A 25,533-nucleotide genomic window follows, 5' to 3' on the forward strand; every position below is an offset into this window, starting at 1 on the left:
TGAATCTAATTCAGACTAAAAAGTGGTCTTCAGTGTTAGTAAAGAGAAACTGTGTAATTTAATCTCTATTGTGTTTTTTTAAGGTCTGAGAAATAAATTTGAGAATATTAGAGACTACACAGCATCATAAAGACCGACACACCAAACTGCTCAGGGATAAAGTTGTGGAAAAATTTAAAGTTGGATCAGAATTTTAAACCACACTGAAAGTGGGTTGAACAGAGCTCTAAAGATGGAAAAAGTTTTAGTGGAGATGCTGTTGTCCACTAAAACTTACAGCAAGGGCAGAAGATAATTCATCGGGGAAGCCAGTGGTTGCTTTAGAGAAGATGCAGGGATCCACAGTTTAAGTGAAGGAAGTTGTTGAGATCTGTTAGTTTTACAATTCACAAATTTAGCTTTTACATAAGGGTAAAAAGAAAGATGTAAATGAAATTTAATTTCTGCGTTGGATTTGCAGTTCACTACATGGCAGGTGTCAAACATGGAAGAAGGTATTTAGGTTAGAATAGATCAATATTGATCTCTTTGGGCAAATCCAGGCTTAAATCCAGTTGAACGGATCTGAAGACTGAAGGAAAGATAAATACATGCACACAGCACACTTTTTTAAAATTTTTTGTTTGTAAAAAAATGTTTGAAACCTTTCATCCACTTAACTATTGTCAACTACTTGTTGTGTTGTCATTTCCTTTATGGCAATATAACAGAAGCTGATTGAAAATACAAAAAAAAAAAAAACCCGATGAAACTATTAAAGGAGTCTAGAGAATTAAAATCTAAGATTTTTCTTCACATTTCATCAGGCGGTTCTAGGAAGCAGCATTTTGGAAATCAAATTGCAAGCTCAGTATGTTAAAGTTCTGTAAAATGGGAGAAGTATGTATTTAATCATTTTACACCACTGAAAGCACATGACAGTAGGTGAGACAAGGTGGCAATACATAACTGTGTTATGTGTAAGGTTATAAACAGAAAACATTTTGCGTAATGAAATGTGCTTCCCAAGCAGTATCGTCAACTCATTACTGCTCTCTGGTGGCCAACACCAGAATAACATGTTTATTTCTCTGAGCGACCAGCATTTACAACATTTTCGAGATTCACTTAAAACTGTTGAGATCTAACAATTGTTACAGCACTGTAATCTTTCCCTGCCTTGTTGTGCTAACGCGCACACACTCATTCGCTCAGTAAATGTCTGAGAAGATCCTGTTGACACTGACGAGTTACTCATTATCAGCAGAAGGAAGAGGACACAGATAGAGAGAACAAACACTTTCTCTTGACAGCTGATTGAGAGAGAAGTGAAAACAAGGGGAAAGGTGAAAGCTGGGGAAACATGTTTCTTCCATAATTTCCTTCTCCTTTTGTTCCCTAAGTGTTTTCAAACTTATGCATATCTGCATGGTCAGGTCATTCCAGGTCATGTTTGAGGGCATTCTCGAAAAGATGTCTAAAAACCCTTGAAAGAAATTTTAATTTCTTTTTGCAGTAACATTGAGAAATGAGTCTTAATTTATTCAGTGGGTAAAAACATTTCCTGGTTTTAATAATTGTTGGCATGCCCTGGGATGGACTCGTGACTTGTCCAGGGTGTACTCTGAATCTCTCCGATCACTGCTGGAGAAAGGCACATCAAAGGATGGAAAATTACAGGAGGAAGGAACCAGATGAGCTAATCAGACACAATGAGGGACATTGGCAATGTAAATAAATGGACAAGGAAATAGTCAAAGCACAAACACAAATGAAAACCAAAATCCTACCAGCCAAAGAATGTAACATTTATGAAGCGTCTGTCCAGGAACAAAAATAGCAACTTCACCTACTTTGACACATTTACTTAACACCTAAAGTGGGAAAACCTCAGTTTCCTTGAACTCTGAAATTAAATGTGCAATTTGAAATCATTATTAAGTTCAGCAGCTTCAAGAGCAATGGTGAAGTTGGTTAAATTTTTTTTAAATCACATTATTACTGACTAAATGTCAATCTTTAAGCTTCCTGCCTGTCCAGAGGTCAAGACATCTACCTGTGATAAAACTGGGACTAGCCTTTGATAAATATCAAGTTAACATACACTCTAACGTACGGTTTACATGCATACTTATGGTAAGATATTTACACTAGCAAAACAAAACAAAAAGAAAACCAACCAAAAAAAACCCAACTAAAAATCCAAACAAATTCACAAAATAAAAAAAAAAAAATGAAATCCCATAAAGCACAGTATTGCTCCAGTACAACTTCTTATTCTAGTAAAACATATTGATCTTCAAACATCAGTTCAGTATTTAAAAAACATAATTAAAGGCACACTCCATAGTTGCATTATTCCACAATTTAATTCTGAACACAGAAAATAAAATGTCTGCTAACATAATTTTGCTCCCAATGTGTTTATCACTGATAATGGAGAAATGTAGTATAAAGCTGGCTTCTGAATGCATCACAGGAGTTCAGGTTTGTGACACTCGTCTGCTGCCAAAGCTGACACATCACTGATGGCTTACGATGCACAATAATAATATTTAATCTTTAACTACACTGAACCTTTGCAAACCTCCAGCAGAATTATTTTATGATTATGATCTCTCAAAGTAATATAAACTTTACTGCTGCCTACTGGAACATAAAAACTTTAACTAATTAAAAATGTTATGCCAGTTCCTTCTTCCCCTGGAAAACACCAGATGTCATTAACCAGCTTTGGAACAAGAACTGGTGGAGATGTATGATTAGGGTTAAAAGTAAGGGTTAGTATTTGTATTATCAGATATTAAATCCCAGTCTATTGCTCAAATGACTTTTTTGTGAAACTAAACATTTGAGCTGAGGAGGGAGAGTTTCAACAGGTGAAGTACAAAACATAAGTTGATCATCAAAAAGACATTAGATACAGATATAAAACTTAGGTATGCTGAATATTTACAGACTTATTACTCTTATATATTCTGTAAACTCATTTTTCCTACTTATAACCATACAGCCTTAGAGTTATTGATGCTTATCTGAAATCAGGTCACAGAAGCATCAAATTGGAAGAATCGCATTGCATATAGTAATTTAAACATAACTGCATATAAAGTAGAACTGATGTTTACCTTGTAAGTCTTGTTAGTCAATACTAAATAACATCTAGTAACATGTATAACACACAAAATGAAACCCACTTTTAAATTCTATAAGTTAAGTTTCCTTTGTACGGTTTCATTAAATGTTAAACTGAAGTTGCAGAGAAATAGTCATCTTTGGCCAGCAGATGGCAGCAAAGGACAAAAAAGTTTACTTAAATCCAGCGTTGTAAGGAAGAAACCTACAAATATGTAGTTCTTAACAGCAACAAATTTTTACTTTATGACAACACAGCAGCACAAATAGAAGGATAGTTAATATATTTTGACTCAGTATTTTTAGCACAGAACATTTATCTAAACATAACCAAATGTTGGGTTTTTTTTTTTACCTCTTGTCTCAGCCCAGCTGAAAGCAATCAATAAATCAAATTAGGCATTAACTTTTCTCCCTTGGTCTGCAACAAGCATACAGACCATTACAAAAGTATTCACACCCCTGAACCTTTTCTGCATTTTATAATAATTCAGCTGCAAACGTCAAAGTATTTTTTGTTCAAAGCTTACAAACTGAAAGAAACCTAAAATTGACATTTTAACCTAAATATTAATCTGAAAAGTTTAACTTCAGCCTCCCTGAATCACTTTGACAAAAGCAATTTGAGCATGTTTATTATGTAAATAGGTTCACTATCCGGCTGGAAGGTGAACTTTTGCCAAATTCGGAATTTCTTTCTGGACTTTTAAAAGAAAGACATCCCCACAGCATGACGCTGCCACAACTATGCTCCACAGTGGGGCCAATATGTTCAGGGTGGTGAGCAGTGTTAGTTTTTGACACAGATTGTGTCTCAAGTGTAATTAGATCAGGCTGTCACACATAGCTGGTGGCAAACCGGCTCATTGAAACTTCTGCAGAACTTTTTTTCCCAAAACTCTCTGTTTTGTTCAACAATGTTCTCTACAAAACCTCAAACGCTTCTGCAGAACAGTTGTATGCACATTGAGATCTTTCCAGTTCTGCAAATTTACTAATTAAGTAACTTCTGAAAGCAAGCGGTTAAACCGCATCCCTTTTCGGGTATCGGAGTAACACGAATGCTTCTCCGATTTTTATTTGTGAACAATTAAAAATGAAAGTCGTGAATCTTGTTTCTTGGTATAAAATCCCAGTAAGTCTTTGGTGTAGCGGCACAGAATGAGCAAAACGCAGAATGTGTGTGAGAACTTTCGCAGGAAACTGCAAATGTAGCCCACAATCCCCTCAGTTGTGGGTCTGCGCTCTCCTTCCATCTTGCACCGTCTGCAGTCGAATCCCACAGCGGGCAGGAAGCACAAAGCTGTGAGGCATATTTCACAGAACTGGTCTAACACCAGGAGGCAGTATACCACAAAGACGGACTGTTCCTTACACGATCCATGCTCAAAACCTTAAATTAACAGGGAGGCCTAAGCTTTTATTGTGTTTTACCACCATCTGTGTAATCCCATTATATTCATTATAGGAGATTCCCAGGAGGTCATGGGAACATTTAGACAAACGTTATGCTTGTTCTAAACTCTTTAAACAATAATATACACAAAGTTAATGACCATTTTAGCCCAGCAGAGAAGAAAAAGTGATTTGTCTCAAGAGTTTTAATCTGGCTGACAGTGAATTTTTTTCTTTTTTACTGTCTCCAATCACTCCGCCATATCTGTACAACCACAATAACCCGCAAGAGTGTAAAAAGACAGATAACATTGGCCCCTTTAGCCTGGGGAGGCAGATAAAGAAGAAGTGAAGAGGCTGTTTTATTGCTCCAACTCTGCAGCGCAACCCAACAAAGAAGCGCCTGTGTTCAAGGGAAGAATCCAAAATCTTTTTTAGAGAAAAACAAATTTGGATGTTTTAAGATCAGCAGAATTGATTAAAACTTTGTTTGTTTCTACGGCAACAAAACAATGCCCTGAAATATTAACAAGCAGGACCAGCCTGCTATGAAAGATCCTCTTCCTCCTGCAACAAAAACTTTAGACCATGAAAAGCATCTGTTGCTACCCTGCTGCTTGGCAAGAAACCGCTGCATATTTTTATTTTATTTTTTTTCTGTTTGCATGACATCATCTGAAAAATGACTCTGGGGTACAAAACGTCAGCCTCCGACCTCCCACACAGGCTCAGTTCTGTAAGAATTACAAATATGAATCAGCGAGCAAAACTAAGTATAAATACAGTAGAGATGTTGATGCACAGCTTTGTGAAAAAAAAAAAACATTTTCGGTCAGCTGTATGTTTCTTTTATTCCGCCACAGTCTCTTAGACGCACTTCTGTTCTGCTTAAATAAAAAGAAGAATCCTTTTGAAACATAAAAATGAATTCACAGAAGATTTCATTTCTTTCTTTTCACATCATGTAAATGTTGTTAGCCGACTTCCATGTGTAAAGTCTTTCAGGCCAGAACTGGATCCACACGCACAGAGGAGACGCATGGAGAATAAATAAAGCTCTTTGTAAAAGTCGTGCTGGCCTTCGTCCCAGAATCTGCGAGCCTTGTCCCCAGGCGGCAGAGACGAGGCTCGTCTGATTTCTGCTGCAATCCACCTGTTTTTAATTGGCGTGAACGCCTGTACAGTATGTCAGCACCAGTTTCCTTTTCAAGTGCGCGTATGTGGGACGCTCACCGGGTCTCTCGTCCGAATTCATCAGAGCTCGTCGCGCGAGGCTCGGGCAGCAGGAGGCGGCGAGTCTCCAGTGACGCTGTTCTGCGCTACGGGTCGGATGCGGCCCTGCTGGGCCGTCTTGCGGGCGTGCTGCCGGTCCCAGTCTGTGGCGACAGCCTCGTCGTCCCAGATGGTGGAAGTCTCGGTGTCGCTGATGTAGCCCGGCTCGCCGGTGTAGTAGGTGGGATAGAGCAGCAGCGGCTCCACGGAGAAGGCCTTCAGGTCCCGTGGCTCGAAATGGGACATGTACTGAACACTGAGGAGGACACGAGAAACAGAAACAATGGAGGATGATATTAATGTCTCAGTGTTTAATATTTATTTTCCCAAAAACTCTTTTAAGAGTGAGCAGGGATTTTCCTTACTTCAGTTTTTTTTATATTTTTATTGGGGTTCCCCATTTGCAATAGTATTCATTCCCTCTTAAACTTAGTGCCAATTTCTTACAATACAAACACAAACCTCAGTGTATTCTTAGAATATTACAGATTTCAACAAATCTGTAGTATTGTTATTATCACTGCTTCAGGACAATAAGCCACAAGCCCAAAAAAATTACTTCCTCAGTTTTGAAAAACTCTCGACTCATCAGGGCCTAAACATTCAGTTCACCCAGAATTTCACTTCACATCACAAACTAACAGGACGGGGTTCCTTCTTCATGTTCCTTTCTTTTCAGAGGAATGGGGCCATGAGTCACTGCATTTATTGTTTTGCAGATTATGCACAAACAACAAAGACATATTTTAAGTTTTTAAATATGTTTTTAGCAAGCCAATACAGTACATAAAAACAAATCTTATCTCAGTAGAAAACATTTAAAATAGACCACAGATTGATTCTAATTGAACAACATTGACAAAGGTTTGTCTGAAGCGAAAGGAGAGCACTGAGAAGTGACACGTCACTACAGCAACCCTAACCTTTTGTAAGATCTCCGAGTAGCTCAGCTCTAATAACACACTCACAGTCACACACATCCTCCACACAATCAAGCCTTTTACACCAAAAAGCTTTTGATTCCTGTCACCTCTGAGTCTTTGCATTTATGAACGAAAATTGATCTACATGAAAATAATAACAATTAACAAATGAATAAACCGAAACGTATTTGTGACACATTCTCCTCATACTCTTTCGATCTTAATAGTTTCATATTTTCTATACCTTTGGAAAATAAATAAACACTCTTTATTTAGTAATTTATAAGCACACATATTGGTGTGTTGAGAAAGAGCCACACAGAGACACACACTGAAACATGCACACATGCACAGTGTTCATCTCAAACCAGCCCCCACGCTCAGAGCTCTATCAATGGGAATCTTGTCCCTCTGCACCAGCCGGCAGGAAGAGCCACGCTGCTCGACATTCCTCAAAGAGAGGGGGAGGAAAAGTGGGTGACACGGCGATGGCGAAGGTGTGCTTTCGACCAGAACGGAGTAGAGCCCAACTTTAAAGATCTAGAGCAACGTGGAGGAAGTGTGGAGGAAGACAGAAGAGAGAGATGGAGATGACTGAGGAGAAAGGCGGTAGCAGAAGAGGAACGCAGGGCACCAATGGAAAACCCTAATTCGAAGAGAGAAGAAATTTTTGGCATTGTTTGTCCTGCTTGAGGCACCGTAAGGCACGGCGAGCCCTCAGAACAATCTGTGCCCTGTGTGTGTGAGGAGAGGAGAGCAGGAAAGCTGTGCTGGACAGAAAGGGAAAACTGGAGAAGCACAGATGTATAAAGAGCCGAACATGAAGGAGGCTGTGGTTTACCACAAACTAAAACGCTACATATCGTCCACAATGTAACACAGTCGCACAGAGGCCAGGGACTCGATTGTGTGTGTTTTTTTTCTATGTTTAGATAATTACTGTAATGATGTTCAATTAGTAGTTCTGCAATACTTTATTGCTTTTTGTAGCAATAAGGGGTCTGTTTTTGTTTTTGCTTCTTTTAGAGGCAGCGTGATTGATGCATGTTCCTGGAGTTTAAAGTTTTATTATTATTATTTTACACAATAACCACCTGATGGATTTCAGGTGCTAACAGATTACCGGTCTGTTCGGTGTCTGAAATGTACAGAGCATTCAGGAACTGCCAACTTCAGCATTGTGTTTGTTTTATGTTATAACTCTAGATGAAAATGTTCATTTGTTTTTATCGTTCTTTACATTCAGTTACCGTCACATGAGTGCAAAACCTTCTTACCCTGTGAGCATTTTTACGTTTTGCTCTTAGCAGGAAGTGAATCTTTGGAAGTCAAAATTGGAAATCAAAGAAGAAAGTGCTAGTTTTCATTTAGAACAAGCGCATGCTAGCAGCAGGCACGACAGAGAAAGTTCTTCAAACTCACATGATGCAGCTTTTAAGTTGAGGGCCATCGATCTGGCAGTACAGGAGGGAAATAGAGCCGCTGCACGTAAACTCGACGTGAACGAAACTATGGTTCGGAGTTGGAGACGGATTAAGGACGCTGCGTCCTTATGGAAAACCGAGAAAGGCGGTGATACCAGCGGCTTATAGCCCGATGTGGCTCATTAATGTACGTTTCCAGTTTTTGTTTTTAATTGTAGGTGCAGCTTTTATGTATGGTGCGCTATAAAGTCCGGAAAATACGAAACACTTTTGCAAGGTGCTGTTTATGCTTTAATCTTAGACCAGAGAAAACCAATGTAAACACTGACTTGGGGTGTTTGTTGAACATGATGGGAAGAAATTCGTCGACAGGGAGCATCTTGATGAAAGGTTGCACCCCCAGCAACTTTCGGGCCCCTTGTTGTGAAAGAGCGTAGGCCAGGGTCCAGTAGGAATAGTCGGCTTCCACCAGGTTGTTCACACCTTCCACTGAATGCTCCGGCTGCTGCACCTGCATTCGCTTTCTTCCCACGTAGCTGAAGGTAGAATGAGGAAGCCAGAGTATGTTTAGCTTTTAGAAAGACTAATCCACACAGAGGTGCTAATTTGTGCAGCCAGAGAAGTTCTTACATGAGGTCCCAGTCCAGCTGGGCTCTGTCTATGTCCTCCATGATGGCCTGAAGCCTTCGTTTAAACCTGGGTTCAAACCTCACATCGTCCTCCAGAACCAGAACCTTCTGCAGGCCACGATCAACCACCTAATGATCAGAGAACAAAAATATTTTTACTCAGTTTTCTTCTTTTACTTGGTGTTTATAAAGGGGCAATGTCAGTTTTCCCAAATTACCATCCCGCAGCACTGTCTGGCATTTTGTACTATGTTTTAAACAGAACATGTTTGTAAAAAAAAAACCTTCTTAAAATTCTGCTAGCACTTCATTTTGCACAAGTCTTTCTTAGGGTAAAATTGTAAATAGATAGAATATGTTAGAAGAAATTGATTTGTTTTTGCTCAATTGTCACCAGTCCACCATCATGCTGGACACTTTTAGGAATGATTTTAACATTCATCAGCACAATATGTTATGTAATAATTTAATTTTTCCACGTCTTCTTCCCTTATAAGTTGATGTGTATTGCATTTTAAGCAGAAGTAATCATAACTTCAGTAGCATGCTTATCAAATGGTGCAAAGAAACTTTGTCTTTCAGTCTGACGCTAACCTGCATCTGCAGACATCTTTTTGTCTTACAGATTGAAAGAAATTATCTTTCTTTAGCACAAACCATCACCATGTCACCACCATTCTTTACAGCTTATGTGAAGAGTTTATAAAACACTGCTAATAATTAAATAATAATTTATAAGAATTTCAGCACAGTTGCACATCATATGTGTCGTCTAAAGGGCTCAAATGTTGGTTCAAGCAAAGTGTTTAAAGAAATCCAGACCTGGTTCACTCTGAACCTTTCCTTTAGATAAAAGCCTCCTGCCCTCACCTGTTTCCATATAGAGTGGTGACTCAGGAAGCAGCCAATCTCCCCTCTGGTGAGGACACGACCAGAATATGGATCCTTGTAGCCTGGCAACATCTCAATTCCCAGTGCCTGCAGCTGGGATGTATTTAGAGCTCTGAGAAAAAGGCAAGAAAAATAACATGGATGATAAGAAGAATAAAAAAAAAATCCAACATTATTAAAAATGACTTAATTGATCATCATTAAAACACTGCAAACAGTTTTTTAAACAGTTTGCAACCCAGATTGTTAGAGGAAAAAAAGGGAGGAAGGAGGATTAGGAGATTTCTAAGAATGGATTAAAGTCTGCAGAGAAGAGGGGAAAAACTCAAGCAGGAAGCAATGAATGCAAAGTTGGAGAGGAAGGATGGATTTAATGACAGCAAATATAGCGAGCTCAAGATGAAAGACGAAAGCAGCAGGTGTGATTTCAGTTTTTACAGGTATTTCAGTCAGTATTAGAAGGTCCTTTAATTTTCTGATTCAGATTCATGAATGTGTTTGTGACCTACTTCCCGTCCACTGCATCAATCAGAGTGGGGCGAAGGCCCATGGCGCCCATTGTTTTCAACATCCTGGTTCTTCTGTCCAGACGGCGTTTCAAGTTAATCAGGAAAATCTAAACATTGCAAAAAATAAAAATAAAGAAAGAACGAAACAGGAAAACGGTTTTGCATCCACCCAAAAAACAAACTCATTCCACAGTGAAAAATAAAGATTTGACAAATAAAAAGTAAGGACTGGCGATTAAATATCTAATTTAAATACAGACATGCTTACATCATCGAAGCCCATTGGGTCTGGCGGTAATGGCGGGGCGTAGATGTACTGAGACGGCTCCATGTCGTGTTCAACTGGGAGGAAAAACCAAGAAAGTCTATGTTAGAAAATCACTGAATTTCTGAACTGGGTGGGGATAAGCAGGCAACAAAAGGGTGGAGAAGGGTCAACATGAACCGACACAGTGCAAGCACCAAAGGTCGTTGAGGTCAAGAGGAAGGAGAAACAACCCTGAGAGGTGAAGAGGTCAATCAGTAATAAAATGTAAACGTGAAGAGTTTTGAAGTGTGGAAACTCACTCAGAGCTTCTGAGATGGTGTGTATGAAACTCTCAGCTTCGTCCTCCACATTTTGTTGAGCTTTGAGCGGGACGGGCAGGAAGCCGTAGTGTTCCCTATTGCACACGTACATCTGCACCCCTGAAACACACACAAACACACACAAATAAACGGGTTGCTGTAAGACAAACATTTCCAACAGTCACGGAAATTAGGCAAGCACTTCATCCTGGTCCCGCCTCGACCGATAAATCGGCCCTGATTTCTATCATTTGGGGAGATCGCTGAGTGGCCATTGCTTACAGGTGAAGCTGATTTTATCAACTGTTCTTATCTACCTCAGCGTAGGTCTAAAAATCTACCGATGTTCTCTTTTGTTCTACCGTGAGAGAGGTCTGACACATCCACCCACCAAGCTATATTATAGTCACCCCACTGATGCCAACTCAGTGATTTTCTTGCTGTATTTAGCAACATATTTCAGATACAAAAAAAAATCGGCATTGGAAAAAATCAGAATCTGGAGGTCAGGCTTTTCAAAGATTGGCAAACGTGATTGTCCAGAAAACTGCAATTTATATAGGATGCTTCCATTTTTGTGTGTGAAACACCCAAAAAACAGAAACCCTTAAAAAATGAATCCATACCAGAAGTTATTTGCTCTTAAGTGCTCTACCAATGCCGTTTAAAGTTCCGGTCTTTCACCATTTGCAGGGTTTGTAATGATTTTGTACGGCTCCTGACCACAAGTTGCCCTGCCCGGCGTTGGTGATAGATGAGAATTGAGCAATGTTTTTTCTTTAAGAGCAAATTTTCACTCACAAAATAAAATATCCTTTCTTTATGAAGTGCATTTTTCTTTTAATTAGAAACACTGTTGGAAAAAATATCCACAACTAAAGCTTGGTCTGTTGGTACCGGGTTATTGACACGGTGTTACCGATTAACATAGTAAGGCACAGGAACATAACAGTTAGGATAAGGATGAGTGGAAAACTAGTTCACAACAGTAAAATGTAAAGAAATAGGCAAACATGCAAGATGGTTATTTTAGTCTGATCTATAATCATTACTTTTCTACAAAAACCAAGAAACTTGTTTTGTTTCATTAATATATTACTTGCTAAGTACATTTCTGTGCAGGTAATAAAAAAAAAAAGTTAAAAAGAAGACCTTTTGCAGCCCAAGAGAACTTTCAATTTAACAATTTTGCCCCAATGGCAATAACTTTGGAGTCTACTGGTTTATACTGTCATTCACATTGTGAGTTAGGATATTTTTTTTCAAGTTTTGAAACGTACTTGCAAAATTGTACAACAGAAATATTGTTGTAAGATTTTGAGATGTTTGTATGTAATCTTCTAAGCCAGGTTTTTGACTGTCCAGTGAAAACAAATCAAAATTGTCTGTTATGAAGTTGGTGCTAAACAGCGACACAAACAAGGATAATTTAAGCAACTATTTTTTACTGAAGAGATAAATGTTTAAAAAGTCACAGTGACACCGAATGGTGCCATAATGACTTATGAATGGAGTCCTGCAGTGTGCAAACTGCTTTAAGAGACATTACAAAACTGCATTAAAAAGGTGCAATATTCACTAAGTAGTACATAATGATTTGATTTAAAAAACATTACCAAACACTTTAGTTTTTTTAAGCTGAGTGAATTGTGGTTATTTTCATCACTGAATAATGACTAGAATCAACAGAATCAGCTCATAATTTATTTAATTAGAAATGTGTGCAAAATACAACACGATTTGCTCTTTTATGTTTTTGCACCCCCTCCTGCTGCATCTCAAGAAATAATACAAAATCCATTTAAACGAAGTTAATAGATCGTCTCTTGACCATAAAAACAAGAGCATATAGAGTTTACTTTCACTCTGAGAGGAAAACCGCCAGAAAAAGTGCGAGGTGGCCACAGGGTAAGTAAAGTCAGAAGGGTCAAGACAACAGGTGGTCCACCTGGATGGTAAATCTTTGTAGCAGGACAATAATGAGTTTCAAAGGCGTAAAAACGAGTGACTGAAACGCAGATTAATTGGACCTCCTTTTATCCTGTGGGTGCTGATTTTCATTTATGAGCTGGAAGAAGTTCATGTTTCCATCTGCTAATGTTTACATGAATGCTTTCATGTGTTTATTTGGTTTTTCTGCACATACGGGAAAACTTAATGGTCCTGTTTGTTCCCCATTGGTGATTGTTCACTCGAAGTCCAAACTCACAAATTCTGCAGCCAGCAAAGCCGCACATGCTCAGTAAAGCAGCACATTGCCGACTCATCTCAGCAATCAAACATCATTCACACACGTGCAGAAAAATAATAAAGCTCCTTTGGATTTTTTTTAGTGCACCCTGGAATAGCAAAAAAAGAAAACAACCATTTGGGTTTCAATTAACTACTAAGAAGCTAAGAGTCACTGATGGGCTGCATTTCAAGAGGAATTTGCTTCCTTGCATCAAGTCTCGTGGTTTGGTGAGAGTTTCAAACCGACCTGATTGACGTGCCGAGAAGGCAAACACCATGATATCATCAAACGCCCAGCTGTAGTCCGGATGAGGTGGGTAGAACGCCAGGTCTCGGCTGGATTCGCGCCGAAGGTCCAAAAGGAAGGTGCTGTGCACCATGGGAACAGGGAAACAGCCGAGCCTCTTCCACTCCCTGATTGGCTGGTAGTCTTGGGTGCGCTTGTAGTAACCCTGAGAGGGGATTCATGAAACCGTGTTCAGCTGGTAACTCAGAGAGAACGGATAAATGTGCTGGCTTCTGTCTGAGCTGCACCTGTGGGGTGACGCCGCACCAGAAGTTGGAATAGAGAGAGCGAGACTCCATCATGGGAGCGACCAGCGTCAGGTTCTCGGCCATCAGCAGGTCCAGCACTCGGGGGTTGGTCAACAGGTTGTCGCTGTCGGCAAACTGAAGGGCGGGGGGTTTTGATTGAATGAGTGATTTCATGCTCAAACAGAATTACACTTTCTGTTTTGGTCTACTGAGCAAAGTTAAAGTGTTCATGCCCCATAAACCTTTTCACATTTTGACAAGTTACAACCACAAACCTTAGAGGGTTTTATAGCAATTTAATGTGATGGCTCAGCACAAAGTAGAACAATATGTGAAATGGAAGGATCCACGGTTTTAAACATTTTGTTAGAAATGTTGCTACTTGTTGCTGCTTTAGCGAAGCCTTTTTTGGCTTTGAGCATGCAGAGACTGAACATTTAAGCATGTTTCTCTCCAAATAAACTCAAAGTACATCAAATTGGATGGAGATCATCTCTGATTCTCAGTTTGTTACTGGATTTAGATGTAGACTTTGACTAGACCATTCCAGCTTCACATAGATTTGCTTTGATCTAACCCTTTCTCTGTCTCTAAACAGTTTTCTCACAGGATTTCCCTGTATTTAGCGCCATACTTCTTCCCATCAGCTCATGAAAAGCGTATTACCCAAACATAATGTCACCACCATGTTGAGAGTTATGATCGTTTTTTTTGTTTTGAAGGAAATTACTACCGCCAAATAAATCAGTCAGAGTAAACAGGGCTCACAACAGAAGAACAGCACACTTCCGAATTAATTTTTGTACTACTTTGTGTTGGTCTATCACATAGAATCGAGATAAATTATTCTGAAAGCTTTTGGAACACTGTGAGATTCAATATTGCACTGATGCTTTAGGATTATGGGGATTATGACCACTATTAATTCTAATAACCAAAAGTTAAAAATACATTTTCTCGATAATACAATCAATAAAGAAATACTGATAGCCTGGGATTATGTAGTAATGGTCAAATGCCTGATGCATGGCTGCATATTTCTGTTGAAGGCGTTACCAGTATGTAGTCGGCCCATCGTTCCCGCGCAGCCTTCAGGGCCGCCTGCCGCAGCTTCATTAGATGGTTGAATCTGGAAGGGGGCCAGTGCTTCGGACCCCACTCATCTGTGTAGGAGCTGATGCAAAAATGCAAAGTGTCAATTAGAGCAACTGGATTTTTGTGTTACATTAGGAAGGAAATTATTGCAATGAAATGAAAAACATTTCAAGAGACTAACTGTTCACACAAATTTTAGTGAGACTTTGAGCGCAGCAATTGTTTACCTGGTGACTGGATGCCATCCAGTTTTTAACTTTGAACAATCTGACAGTGAGATTCAAATGTTTCCCAGATCAAGGGTCTTACCATAGATAACTGACTAATTCTCAATAGAGACACAAAGTCATGTGTCAGAGGCTTTTCAAAGAGCAGCTGCAGCCTGTGCGTGGTGGCCAGGTACATTTGGATCCTCATTCGGTTTTGGGACAGTTTTTGTTTTATTTTGTATTTACTTTTTCAGTTTTGCTCTGACTGTAGATAAATGCAGGTAAAGGTGAGGAGCTGTTTTTGGACTTGACAGGATTCTCATCTTAATCAGTGGCAATATGTGAATACAACTTTAATGGTGTAATTTAATATCAAGTGGAAATATGTCATGCAGAAGGATAGAACATAATCAAGAATTGTCTGAAAAACCTTCAGTAGTACAGATTTTCTTTCTGTCTCAAACATTAAGTCACATTAATGGATTTACTTCTAAATTAAACATTGTGGGAAAATAGAAATTTTCTCATGACTGAGTTTTTCCATTTATGATATAAAAAGACAAAAAAAAATAAATACTGTATTACTTTATGTAATACAGTAGGTACTGTATGTTGACACAGATTATTGTACATAAAGCAGGACAATCTGCAGGCTTTTATTTACTGAGAAAAGGCTCTCTAGGCTCATACTTCAACATAAGAAATTAGGAGAAATATACATCTTTTTGCCATCAATATTTTCAGCTTAAAATTGGAATCAGAAGGGTGGACCTTTTTTTAAAACAAATCTGATATTAAAGGTATATTTTGTGCATCTCAGTTTGTGAACATACCTGGGCTCCTCCATCGGTCTCCACTCCACATAGTGATAAACACGCTGCGCTCTCTTCAGCCATTCTCTCAACATGGCAGTGGTGTTGTCTACGTTATGGTCTGTCGCTGCCCTGTAAACAGAAAACATGCACTCATTAAAACACAGTACACGTTATAACAGAGTCTTATAACAGGATCAGGTTCCAACAGGCAGCCTCAGTGCTGCAAACCACATTTACTGCCCTAAGTAACTGCAGGAGAATAGACTAGGTCTGAGGAGCCATGGGGCAAACAAGGCTTTTCTCTGGTGCTCTGGTTAGAAATAATGACACTGCAGGCTCTAATGCCCCCTTCCAGAGTGACTGCTTATTTTGCAACCATTGATAAAGACAGTCATTGCAGAACTCCAACACAGTCTTAATAAAACACTAAATTTGCCGCGGCAGAACTAATGCATTACCACTTTGCACAAAAGCTGCTCAAGCCAAAGCACCAACTTACACAGATGCACTTGTGTTGGAGGAGAAATGAAGTAAACATTGGAGCTTCTGCTGGTTTGACAGCACTGTGGTTTGTGACTCCGTTTCTTTTCAAAGATTTCCACTTTGGTTAACACTGTTGATTCAAAGAAGACACTAGGCCCACTGTACACAAGGATGCGGGTGAGTCTAAAGGTGATACATTTATGTAAGACAGAAATTAAATTCATAAACAAGCCCATCTATTGTATTTTATCAGTCTAAGGTTTTTAGGAATCATTAAAAAGAGCTCTACTGCAAGTTAAAATTAAAAAGTAATTTAAAGAAAACTGTCAACAGGATACTAGGAAAAATCCAGAGCTCAGCTGTGTGAACACAACCACACATTTGGGTGTTTTTGGACTTTTCCACTTCCAGCTGTAATATTCCTAGCTGTGCAGCCATTTTTAGGTTCGACAGACAGATAAACAAACACAATGACACAACAAAACGCCAACACCCCTCTGCTCAGATTTGCCACCTGGTTTATGTGTGAGAATTATAGGATCTGTTGTGAATGAATATTTGTAGGCAGATTCAGGTTTTAACTTTGACATCTAACCCTTTAAGCAAATATTAGTCAAGTGTTTTTATCATAAACAGCTATTTGCTAAAGAACAGTGTGAGAACAGGGATGTCGGTGAATCCAAGTGGGAAGTTAGTTCCTCCAAGTAGTGGGTTATTTTCTGCATCAGCTCAGGAAAGCAGACCTTGCACCTGCAGCTAGAGAGGCAAAAGCTGACCAGATTCTAGGAGAAAGATTATTGTGTGATGATTTGGGCGGGGTAGTTTCTTAACAAAAACTGTTGTTTGGGGTAAATCCTCCGATCATTTTGGGTGGTTTGCTGTCAGATGTTCTGAGAGGTGTGATCCCAAAGATATGTCTTTGTATTCAATAAATATTACCTCACTGACTCTTTTTGTGCTGGCCTAACCCTTTGCATGCAAATCTAGGGGAGATTTATTGTTCATAACAGATCAAATACCCTTTTACACACAAGAATATCATCACACAGAACATCTATTTTTCCAGATTGTTGCCCCAAAGCTGATCTTTTGTTGCATGTGGTATTTCAATCATATTCAGTGAAACATGTAAAAACGTCACAGGCCAAAATAAAGATCTGCAGGCCATAAACCACAGGGTCAAGCGGTCTAATTCTATGTGTCTGGGTATGTGTTTGCAAATATGTGGCAAAGAATGAAGATGATAATTTTTGCATCCTGGGAATGCTCTTTTTCAGCAGTGTGACCTGTTATTTATGTGCTGCAGCACTGCTGGTTCAAAGTTCTCAATAAGCATGTAAATCCAGAGTCAAACTGGGGGGATAATAGCACAGCAGCTGGAAGAAACTACCTTTGATTACTGGCTTCTTTTTCAATCACAGAGCAGGTCCGTTCTGAAACACCTGACTTTCTAATAATGAGAAAATATGCAGGCACTTTTTTTTTTTTTTGCACGTTTCTAAAATAGGCATCTGAAATAACTGTGCTTCTGGAAACCCCTGGTGTGGATTATCAAACACTGTAACTTTTCTAAAGGCAAACAAAGCACAATGCATACTGTTGTACAACGCATATATGTGCAGCAGGGTTTATTAAAACACCCTCTGCGTCTCAGTTGTGACTCAGACTTTGGAATCATCATTACATCATCGCTTTCACAGGCTCTCTTTGGCAGGACTTGTTCTCCCTACATCCAGATGACATTAAGACCAAGGCAACCATGTCTGCTGAAATGGTTTAACAAGACAATTTTGTTGATGCAATGTTTGTTGTTTTTAATTCATACCCGTGACTCAAATCTAATTTAGTAATTTCTCCACTTCTCTGCTGTGACATTTCATACTTTTTCCATATATTCCTCCTATGAGCTGCTCTGGGTAACACGGCGTTAGTACACTGCGTGATTTTCCATTACTGCCTTTACACCTCCGTCTGCTCTATTATTTATGGATGTGTGAGTCTAAATGATGCTTGCAATTCATGCCCCTTGAAATTTCCAAATTTTGTCACTTGAGAGCCATAAATATCAAAGTATTTTATTGGATTTTATCTAACACACCAAAACAAAGTAGTGCATAACTGTTAAGTGGAAGGAAAAGTTTTCAACTTTTGCAAAATAAAAGTCTTGAATGCTTTTGTAATTAGGAGAATAACACTCTTCTTTTGGACCCTCCAGCATGTTGACTTAATCTAAATCCCATTGAAAACATTTTGAGAAACATTGGCAGGAGAGATACCCCTCATCCTCACCATGTGAAGCTCCATCCAGCCTAATGGAAAAATTGCATCAAGCATTTCTAAACAAATATTCAAGTAAACAACAAAAACATTGGAGGTACTCAGTACAGAGTCCTTTTGTTTACAATTTCAATTTTTGCTTTCGGCAAATGTTCTCAACTTTTGATTATCAAAAGCCTGTTAAACAGTTTTTCATATATTTTATTTCTCATGTTCTACTCACAACCTGATGTACTACTTTATGTTAGTCTGTCACGTAAAATCTCAGCAACATTTGCTGGAGTTTGTATTTGTAATTTGACAAAATGTGAATGTTTTACCAAGGACTCCTGTTTCTTCTCCAGGTCCTTCTTCTTAAAGCAGTAGCCGACAAGTGCCTCCCCTCTTCCACTTCTTCTTCCCTCAGGCAACCAAAATCTACCAAAGTCTCTGCAGCTGATTTCAAATCCACTTTGGGATTTTGTCCATCTGTCCATGGACAGGAAACCCAAAATGTGTATGCAACCCTCCATGCAAAGCAGAGAAAGATTCACTGTTATGTAGTTGTGCACATGCGAGATCTGCAACAATCTGGCTTACTTACTTAAAATCCCTTATTTCCTTCAGTCATACCTATGTCTGCCTCATGCTGTGTCCACACGTTGCCCTTTTTGAAGTTTACAGTAAGCAACAGCCTCATTATTCTGTCGCCTGCAGCTTTCGGGGTTAGGCTTCCTCTCTCCTCTGAATTTATGAGCGCCATCTGGACAACACATGAGTGCAGGGCCCTCACCTACACACTCCACCGATCCCGCTCACGTCTCCTCAGAGATGTCCGTTTATATGTCCCTGATGTAGAGATGTAGGCAATAACAAATTTTCCTGGACGATAAAGTGACCCAGAAATTATTGCGATAAACAATAATGCTGCCGTTTTGAAACCATTATCGACTAATATAAAGATAACAATGAGAAAATAACACATGTACAACTATAATAACATGTTTTACTGGATAGTAAATTGTTCCAAAATTGACGATAATTGTCGCTTTGAGACCATTTTCAAGTAATATATTGATAATGGCATAATGACGTGAGTTCGCCCTGCCAAAGATTTATAAACTCTAATTTGGTACAGAACACTCAACACTGGAAGACATTTTAAATATCCCACATAAAACACAATAACAACCTAAAACAATAAATGAAAAGGAATTATAAAACACTGAAGGAAAGTCTTAAATACAATTGATTATGAAGTCTCTGAACAAAATTGCTCTTCATAAATTATTAATCATCAGAATGGATAACCTCAAGCTCGTTTAAATTTATCATGTGATTAGTTGATTATTGCAACAGACTTAGCAGATAGTCATCACCTTCAGAGATTAGAAAAGATACATTTTGTTAGTAGCCAAATCATTCATTTTAAAAGCACTGTATGCATGAATTAGCCTTCATGTTCTAATTTATTTGTGTAGCCACAATAGTTCTGACAAAGCAGTGAGAGGTTCAGGGTCTTTATGTAGGCTGCAGTATGGTACTTGTTCCTGCAGCTTCTCAGATCCTCAGTCTGACTGGAATCTGAAGTGTTTGGTCACCAATGCATTTGTATCTTTGTTCAAATGATTTGCTAGAATCTGACTTCTTGTTATTTTGTACAGTCATGGATGATGTTAATGTAGCGGTTTCATTTATTCTGATGCAACACTTAGCTGATTGCTAACCCTCCTTCAGTACTTTGCTTCAGTTACCTACTATAGAAACGCCTATCAGATAAGGTGGGCTTAAAACACAGAGGCTGGCCCCTGAAACTGGCCCTTTCAAGTAAACACAGGTCTCAAAGGAACTGGTTGGCTGCTTTCAGCTCGCTGTTTACTCAATGAACTATCTAATATCATTGCCAATAATGAACCACCCCCTCCCCCTCTCCCCCTTTGCAAGCAATTAAGGAGTAAGAATGCTCCTTTCAGACGGGACTGCTGATGGTTTTACCACATAATCACCCTTCAGGAGTCTAAGTACCTCTGCCTTTGTGGTTCAGCCTCTGAGCTGACGTGGCTGTCAGGTTTCTGATGGCCTGAGAGGGCAAAGAGGACAGATTGGGGGTGTCGACTGAGAGGGACTGGAATGAGGAGAAAAGAAGGAGAGCTGAGGCGTTTGGCTAGACAGAAGCGCTCAGCTGAAATTCCTCACAGCTCTGAGGATCAACAGAAGCTTCAACGTTCTGCAGAGTGGCACTGAAGTGCGATGCTCAGCATTGACGTTCAAAAGCAGAAGAAAATATATGATGCCTCTCAGATATTCAGCAGAGCAAACACATTTCATACTAGGAGACCTGACACTTAACTTCAAGTAGAGATTGTTTTATGTCACACTCTCTCTTTGCTTTGTTATTGTTCAGCAAATACTTTTGATTGGTTGTATGTGATTAAAATGAAAACAATGTGATAGTCTGTGGAGATTGGTGTTCCTCTGTGCATTGTGGGAAATGTAGTGAGGAATTTCTCATCTGCAGACTCCAAGCAATTTTGCAGGCGCTGACATTTACAGATTCTCAAATTCTCAGTGTGGTGCAATAATTATGTACCTTTGCGAACTATGCAGACAGAAGTGGTGGCCTCAGCTAGGAGGATTCTGATCAAAACCATTTAATGAAATTTACACGAGCTCCATGACTGTAGCAAAACTGTAAGAGTAGATATTAATTTTAAATATTGCAATAACTGAATCGGTTTTGATTAACGCGCATTTTTGTCGTGCTGCCCCTCCTGGACCCCCGTCAACTTCGAGCGCAGTTAAAATTCATCCAAATGATGACAAACAGAATAGCTTTTTATGCAATTGGCATATATTCACTTAAAACATCACTTAAACCAATATTATGCTGAAAGCTCACTTGTAAATTAATTTTGTCTGATTTCAGGTGCACTAAGATATTTGCACGAGAAACTAAGATCAAAAATACTTGGTACGATTTTGTGTTTTTGAGACGTTTTCTGCATTTTCCACTCAGTAAGTGAATGTAACACATAAGAGTAATTTGAGTAATAACCGAAATCAATCCTGATTATGATTTGCACCATAATCAAGCAGCTCTTGAACCAGAAATTTAAAATAAATCATATTAAACTTATTTTATCCAATTTTATGCAGGGACGAGAATGCTAAGAATGTAGTGCATGTTTTTAAGTATTTTATCTAAAACTAGAAAATAAGAGCGCAGGTTGTAGAGAGGCTGTGGCAATAGGTAGAACAAATATACAAAACTCAAATTTCATCATAAGAATTTGAAAAAGATATTTACTTACTAGATACTTAAGTATATTCCTCTCAGCACTTCTGTTTCTAGTTCTTTATTCTTTCTGTTTTCTTTATCTGGTTCCATACTAAGGCCTCCCTCCTCTCCATGCACCATCACAGCTCTAGTTTTTGGTGACACTGCCACGATCTGACAAAAATGCTGGAGTGCGTACCACAACTCAGCAAAACTTACATAAAAACCTGTTTACTCCTCAGAGATGAGACAGAGAGCTTCAGAATGGCCCGGGGTTTGGAAAATCAGATCTCTTTGTTTATTTTTGTTCACTTGATTGAAAAGATACGGCGTTCCTGAGAAAGCTTTCTTGCTGCACAGCGATGAGGAAAGGGCTGGAAAGCTGCCAGGTCCATCATCAGCTGCATCCTTAGCTTGCTGAGTGCATGGCTGGAGAGAAGACTCTGAAGTCAATCAATTTGGAGCGTTTGGACCGTTCACAGTAATCCTCTCAGGTTATTGTTCATCACAATGTGTGGAAGAAAGCAGATGCGATTCAGACACATGAGCAACATCCTGAGGAATCTAAATCAATGAATCACAAGTTATATTTAACATTCATTTTAAAGCGATTCATCCACAGTGCAGTGAGCTACATATATTGCACTCCTTCACACACCTAAGCCGTACAGTCACACTGCACACTGGTATTTTCATACACCGTACATACTGAGGATTAACATTTCCCTGTTTAGGTTTGTTAGGATTACCAATGTTATCTGTATTTGTTACATGCCAGCATAATTATTTTTTTGTATGGACCCATAGATCTTTGATGATGATGTTCAAATTTTGTGAGAGTCTGATAAGTTGATTCACAGTTCGGTTAGTTAAACCAAAGCCCTTCCTGCAGATTTATTTTATTGCAACACCTCAAACACACAGCTTGCTTGTGTGACTTCATGGGAAAATCAAAATAAATGAGCCAAAATATCTGATTGAGGATTCTGAATCTCCACAGGCATTACACCTCCTTTGACCCAATCTCCACACTTTCTGTAGGTTTCACAATCAGCCATCACTCCCAGAAGAAAAGTGCAAGATTCTCTGAAGACGCCAATATCCACATCTAGCAAAACGAGCTGAAGAGTCACTCAGAAAACCCCCATCCTAAAATTGTCGGTTTTACAGCCATTTGCACAAAAAAAAAAACACTCTTCATCTGAGTCAGTGAGTGGTGCTGTGGATCCCTCCACAAAGAGAAACAAAGAGGCTAAAGACAGGAGCATCTTGCTCTGGATTTGTCCCATCACGAGCTTCGAGTCTTTGTAATGTCACACTGACATTTTTTTGAGCATCTAGTTAAAATTGGAGCAGATGTCAGAACTTTAAAAGTTCTCTAAAAACTGAATATGACAATAAAATGCAACTCCACAGAAGATACTGATTTAAAGGTCAAGGCTAATTGGATCCAGTTACTTACCACAGTTTTGCCTTATGGGGGACTAAATGGAAAGTATGGAGTGAATCCAAATAACAGCAAAACACATGTAATTGAATCCACATCTAGCTGTCTAGCACAGACATGCATGTGAAACACATGCGATTGCACAGTCATAGGCACCGGGACAGAACCTTGTATGTAATTAAATAAATTATTTACGCAGTGCCAGGGCTCTGATTGAATGCATGCTGGCGCAAACCAAAAGCTAATTATTCACAAATGCAAGATCCTGTACAGCTATTCAGATAATCCGTTGTATACAACTGGATCTCCCAAGTCCGATAAACTTCAAGGTTGGACCCAATTTAACTCCTTCCCTGCATTTTGTAGCGTCTACATGTTCTCTGTGTTCATGTGGATGAGTTTGGGGACTCTCTCGCCTTTTTTGGTACAGGAGAAACTCAGTGTTATCTATTTCTCGTAAAGTTGAACAGACAGTAATGACCTCCAGGTCATTTAAAGAAGAGAACACTTTAAACAGAAAATCACAAAGATCTATAGACTTAATGTGAACTAGAGTAAGAAAATAAAATGATAATACCAAAAAATCTCTAACAAAGACATTTCAGGGAGTCACAACAAATCAAACGTCTACAAGCTAAAAGCAAACAAACTCACCTTGTTGTCACCTAAAATGCCTCCCTTTGAACATTTCAATATGCCATCTGACGTGGATAATAAAAATCTCTTACCAGCTTTGCCAGCATTTCCACAAGGTTTTGAGTGTTTTGTTCAGACGCAAAAACCACATCCATCTCTGGGATACGGTGTGATGGTTGGACATGCCCATGGTGTTTATGCTTACATATTTAAACTGATGCATGTTCAACCCTCAGGAATCTAGAGATTGTACCCAAGGATGAACCAGACCTGTGGAGGTAAACAATTTTCTTCCTAATATCTTGGCTAATTTTGTTAGATTTTCCATGATGTGTTTGAGGTGTTGCCTTTAAACACAACCGGCAGGTGTCCATCAATTTAACATAAATTATTCCTTTCAGTTTGGTCTTTGAGAGTGTAAAAAGATAAACCGCATGTCAGTACTTTCACCAAAGGAGTGGAAAAGCCTTTCAGTCCACCAGACTGATGTGTATTATGGGGATGCTATGCAAACTGCTGATGTGACTAATTGCCTTCAACATGAAAACTTTCTTCCTGTCAACCCAAACATCAGTAAAGCTCCGCAGTACACACAGCATAACTCATCCAGCCAGACAGACTTTAATTCAACATTCAAGTTCGATTTGTTGTGGTTCATTTTACCCACATTTCTCAGCGCACTTGTCAAAATAGCTGGATGACGTCATATGAAGAGAGTTAAATGTCCTCACGTTACGTTATGTGAGAAATGGCCTTTATCTGAGCTGCAGTACATAAGGCAGATCTGTCAGAGCTAAAGTATTTATGCAAAGGTGGAAAATTCTTACCCTGTGCTGTTATGTCATATTCCAGACCTTTAAATAACTCGTATTTCTTAGTTGAAAACTAAACATCCACTCGCTGTAGATCAGAGTTAGTCAGATATTTTATAGCTATGTATCATTTTAACCAATAAATTACAAGATCGTTCATTGACTTAAAGACTGTTATGAATCAAATCATATAACACAAACCTCATTGTTTCTGAGCTCTGTGATGGTTGGTGGTTTTCTAAGAACAGATAACATTATGCCATAAAAGTGAGAATGCAGGTCCTGAGGGGAAAGACAATTATGTAAGTCTTATTTCCACTTTAGGTCCAACTCTGACAAGTCCACAAATGATCTTAACCCCGAGCTCAGCACCTGGAAAAGCGCTCCACCCTGACATGAACAGAGCCGGCAGGCATTTGACAGCAGGCAGCCAGAAACGAATGTTATCGCCGAGGGGTTTGAAACATCAGGATGAGCCTTTAGCAGCGAGCCTGATACAGAAAGCCAAAACACAAAGTTTACAATTCACGGAGTCTCTTATGATTTCCTTCACAGCTGGTTATAAGGAACACCATTCTGGTTATCTACTTCTAACAAAAGAAATAATCAATAGGGAGCAAATCTGTTAGTGAAGCGTTGATGAAGTTATCTTGCTGGGTTATATTTCAGTGCAGCTCTGCTATCATGGATGCATTTCAGTGAGGAGCAAGAAACTTTTCATGGTTCAAGTGGAGGGCAGATTTAGTTGAGTTAGTTTGACAATGCAGATTATCCCAATTGCTATGCCTTCTGGGTAATTTCAAACACTGCTGACCAGCAGCCCCCCCTCCCTCTGCTAATACCTAGCATTCTTTCATTTACTAACAAGGGCATGAGAGGTTTTCTCCTTCCTCTACAACTATTCGATAAGATCAGTGCCCACTTCGAGGGGGGAAATTCCTAAATAAAGGAGGACTGGTATTCAATGACAAACAAACAATCTGCACAGAAAAGAGCAGCAGTAGCATTATGGA

At 39.1% G+C, this 25,533-nt stretch overlaps 1 protein-coding gene across 1 annotated transcript in view; it reads right to left on the minus strand.

Annotated features, from left to right (window-relative positions):
* Positions 1-3,330: 3,330 nt before the first annotated feature.
* The window catches only part of colgalt2b (collagen beta(1-O)galactosyltransferase 2b), a 29,202-nt gene continuing 6,999 nt past the window's right edge, over positions 3,331-25,533 (minus strand). Inside the window, exons 3-13 of the mRNA XM_028027361.1 lie at positions 15,628-15,738; positions 14,547-14,664; positions 13,491-13,625; positions 13,204-13,408; positions 10,725-10,844; positions 10,426-10,499; positions 10,158-10,264; positions 9,628-9,760; positions 8,759-8,886; positions 8,458-8,664; positions 3,331-6,037 (exon numbers count right to left, since the gene is read on the minus strand). Coding sequence (XP_027883162.1) covers positions 5,764-6,037; positions 8,458-8,664; positions 8,759-8,886; positions 9,628-9,760; positions 10,158-10,264; positions 10,426-10,499; positions 10,725-10,844; positions 13,204-13,408; positions 13,491-13,625; positions 14,547-14,664; positions 15,628-15,738 — 1,612 coding nt within the window. The 3' untranslated portion in view covers positions 3,331-5,763. The remainder of the gene's footprint in view (positions 6,038-8,457; positions 8,665-8,758; positions 8,887-9,627; positions 9,761-10,157; positions 10,265-10,425; positions 10,500-10,724; positions 10,845-13,203; positions 13,409-13,490; positions 13,626-14,546; positions 14,665-15,627; positions 15,739-25,533) is intronic.

Source organism: Xiphophorus couchianus, chromosome 9 (genome assembly GCF_001444195.1).
Source record: "Xiphophorus couchianus chromosome 9, X_couchianus-1.0, whole genome shotgun sequence".
Classification (NCBI taxonomy): Eukaryota; Metazoa; Chordata; class Actinopteri; order Cyprinodontiformes; family Poeciliidae; genus Xiphophorus; species Xiphophorus couchianus.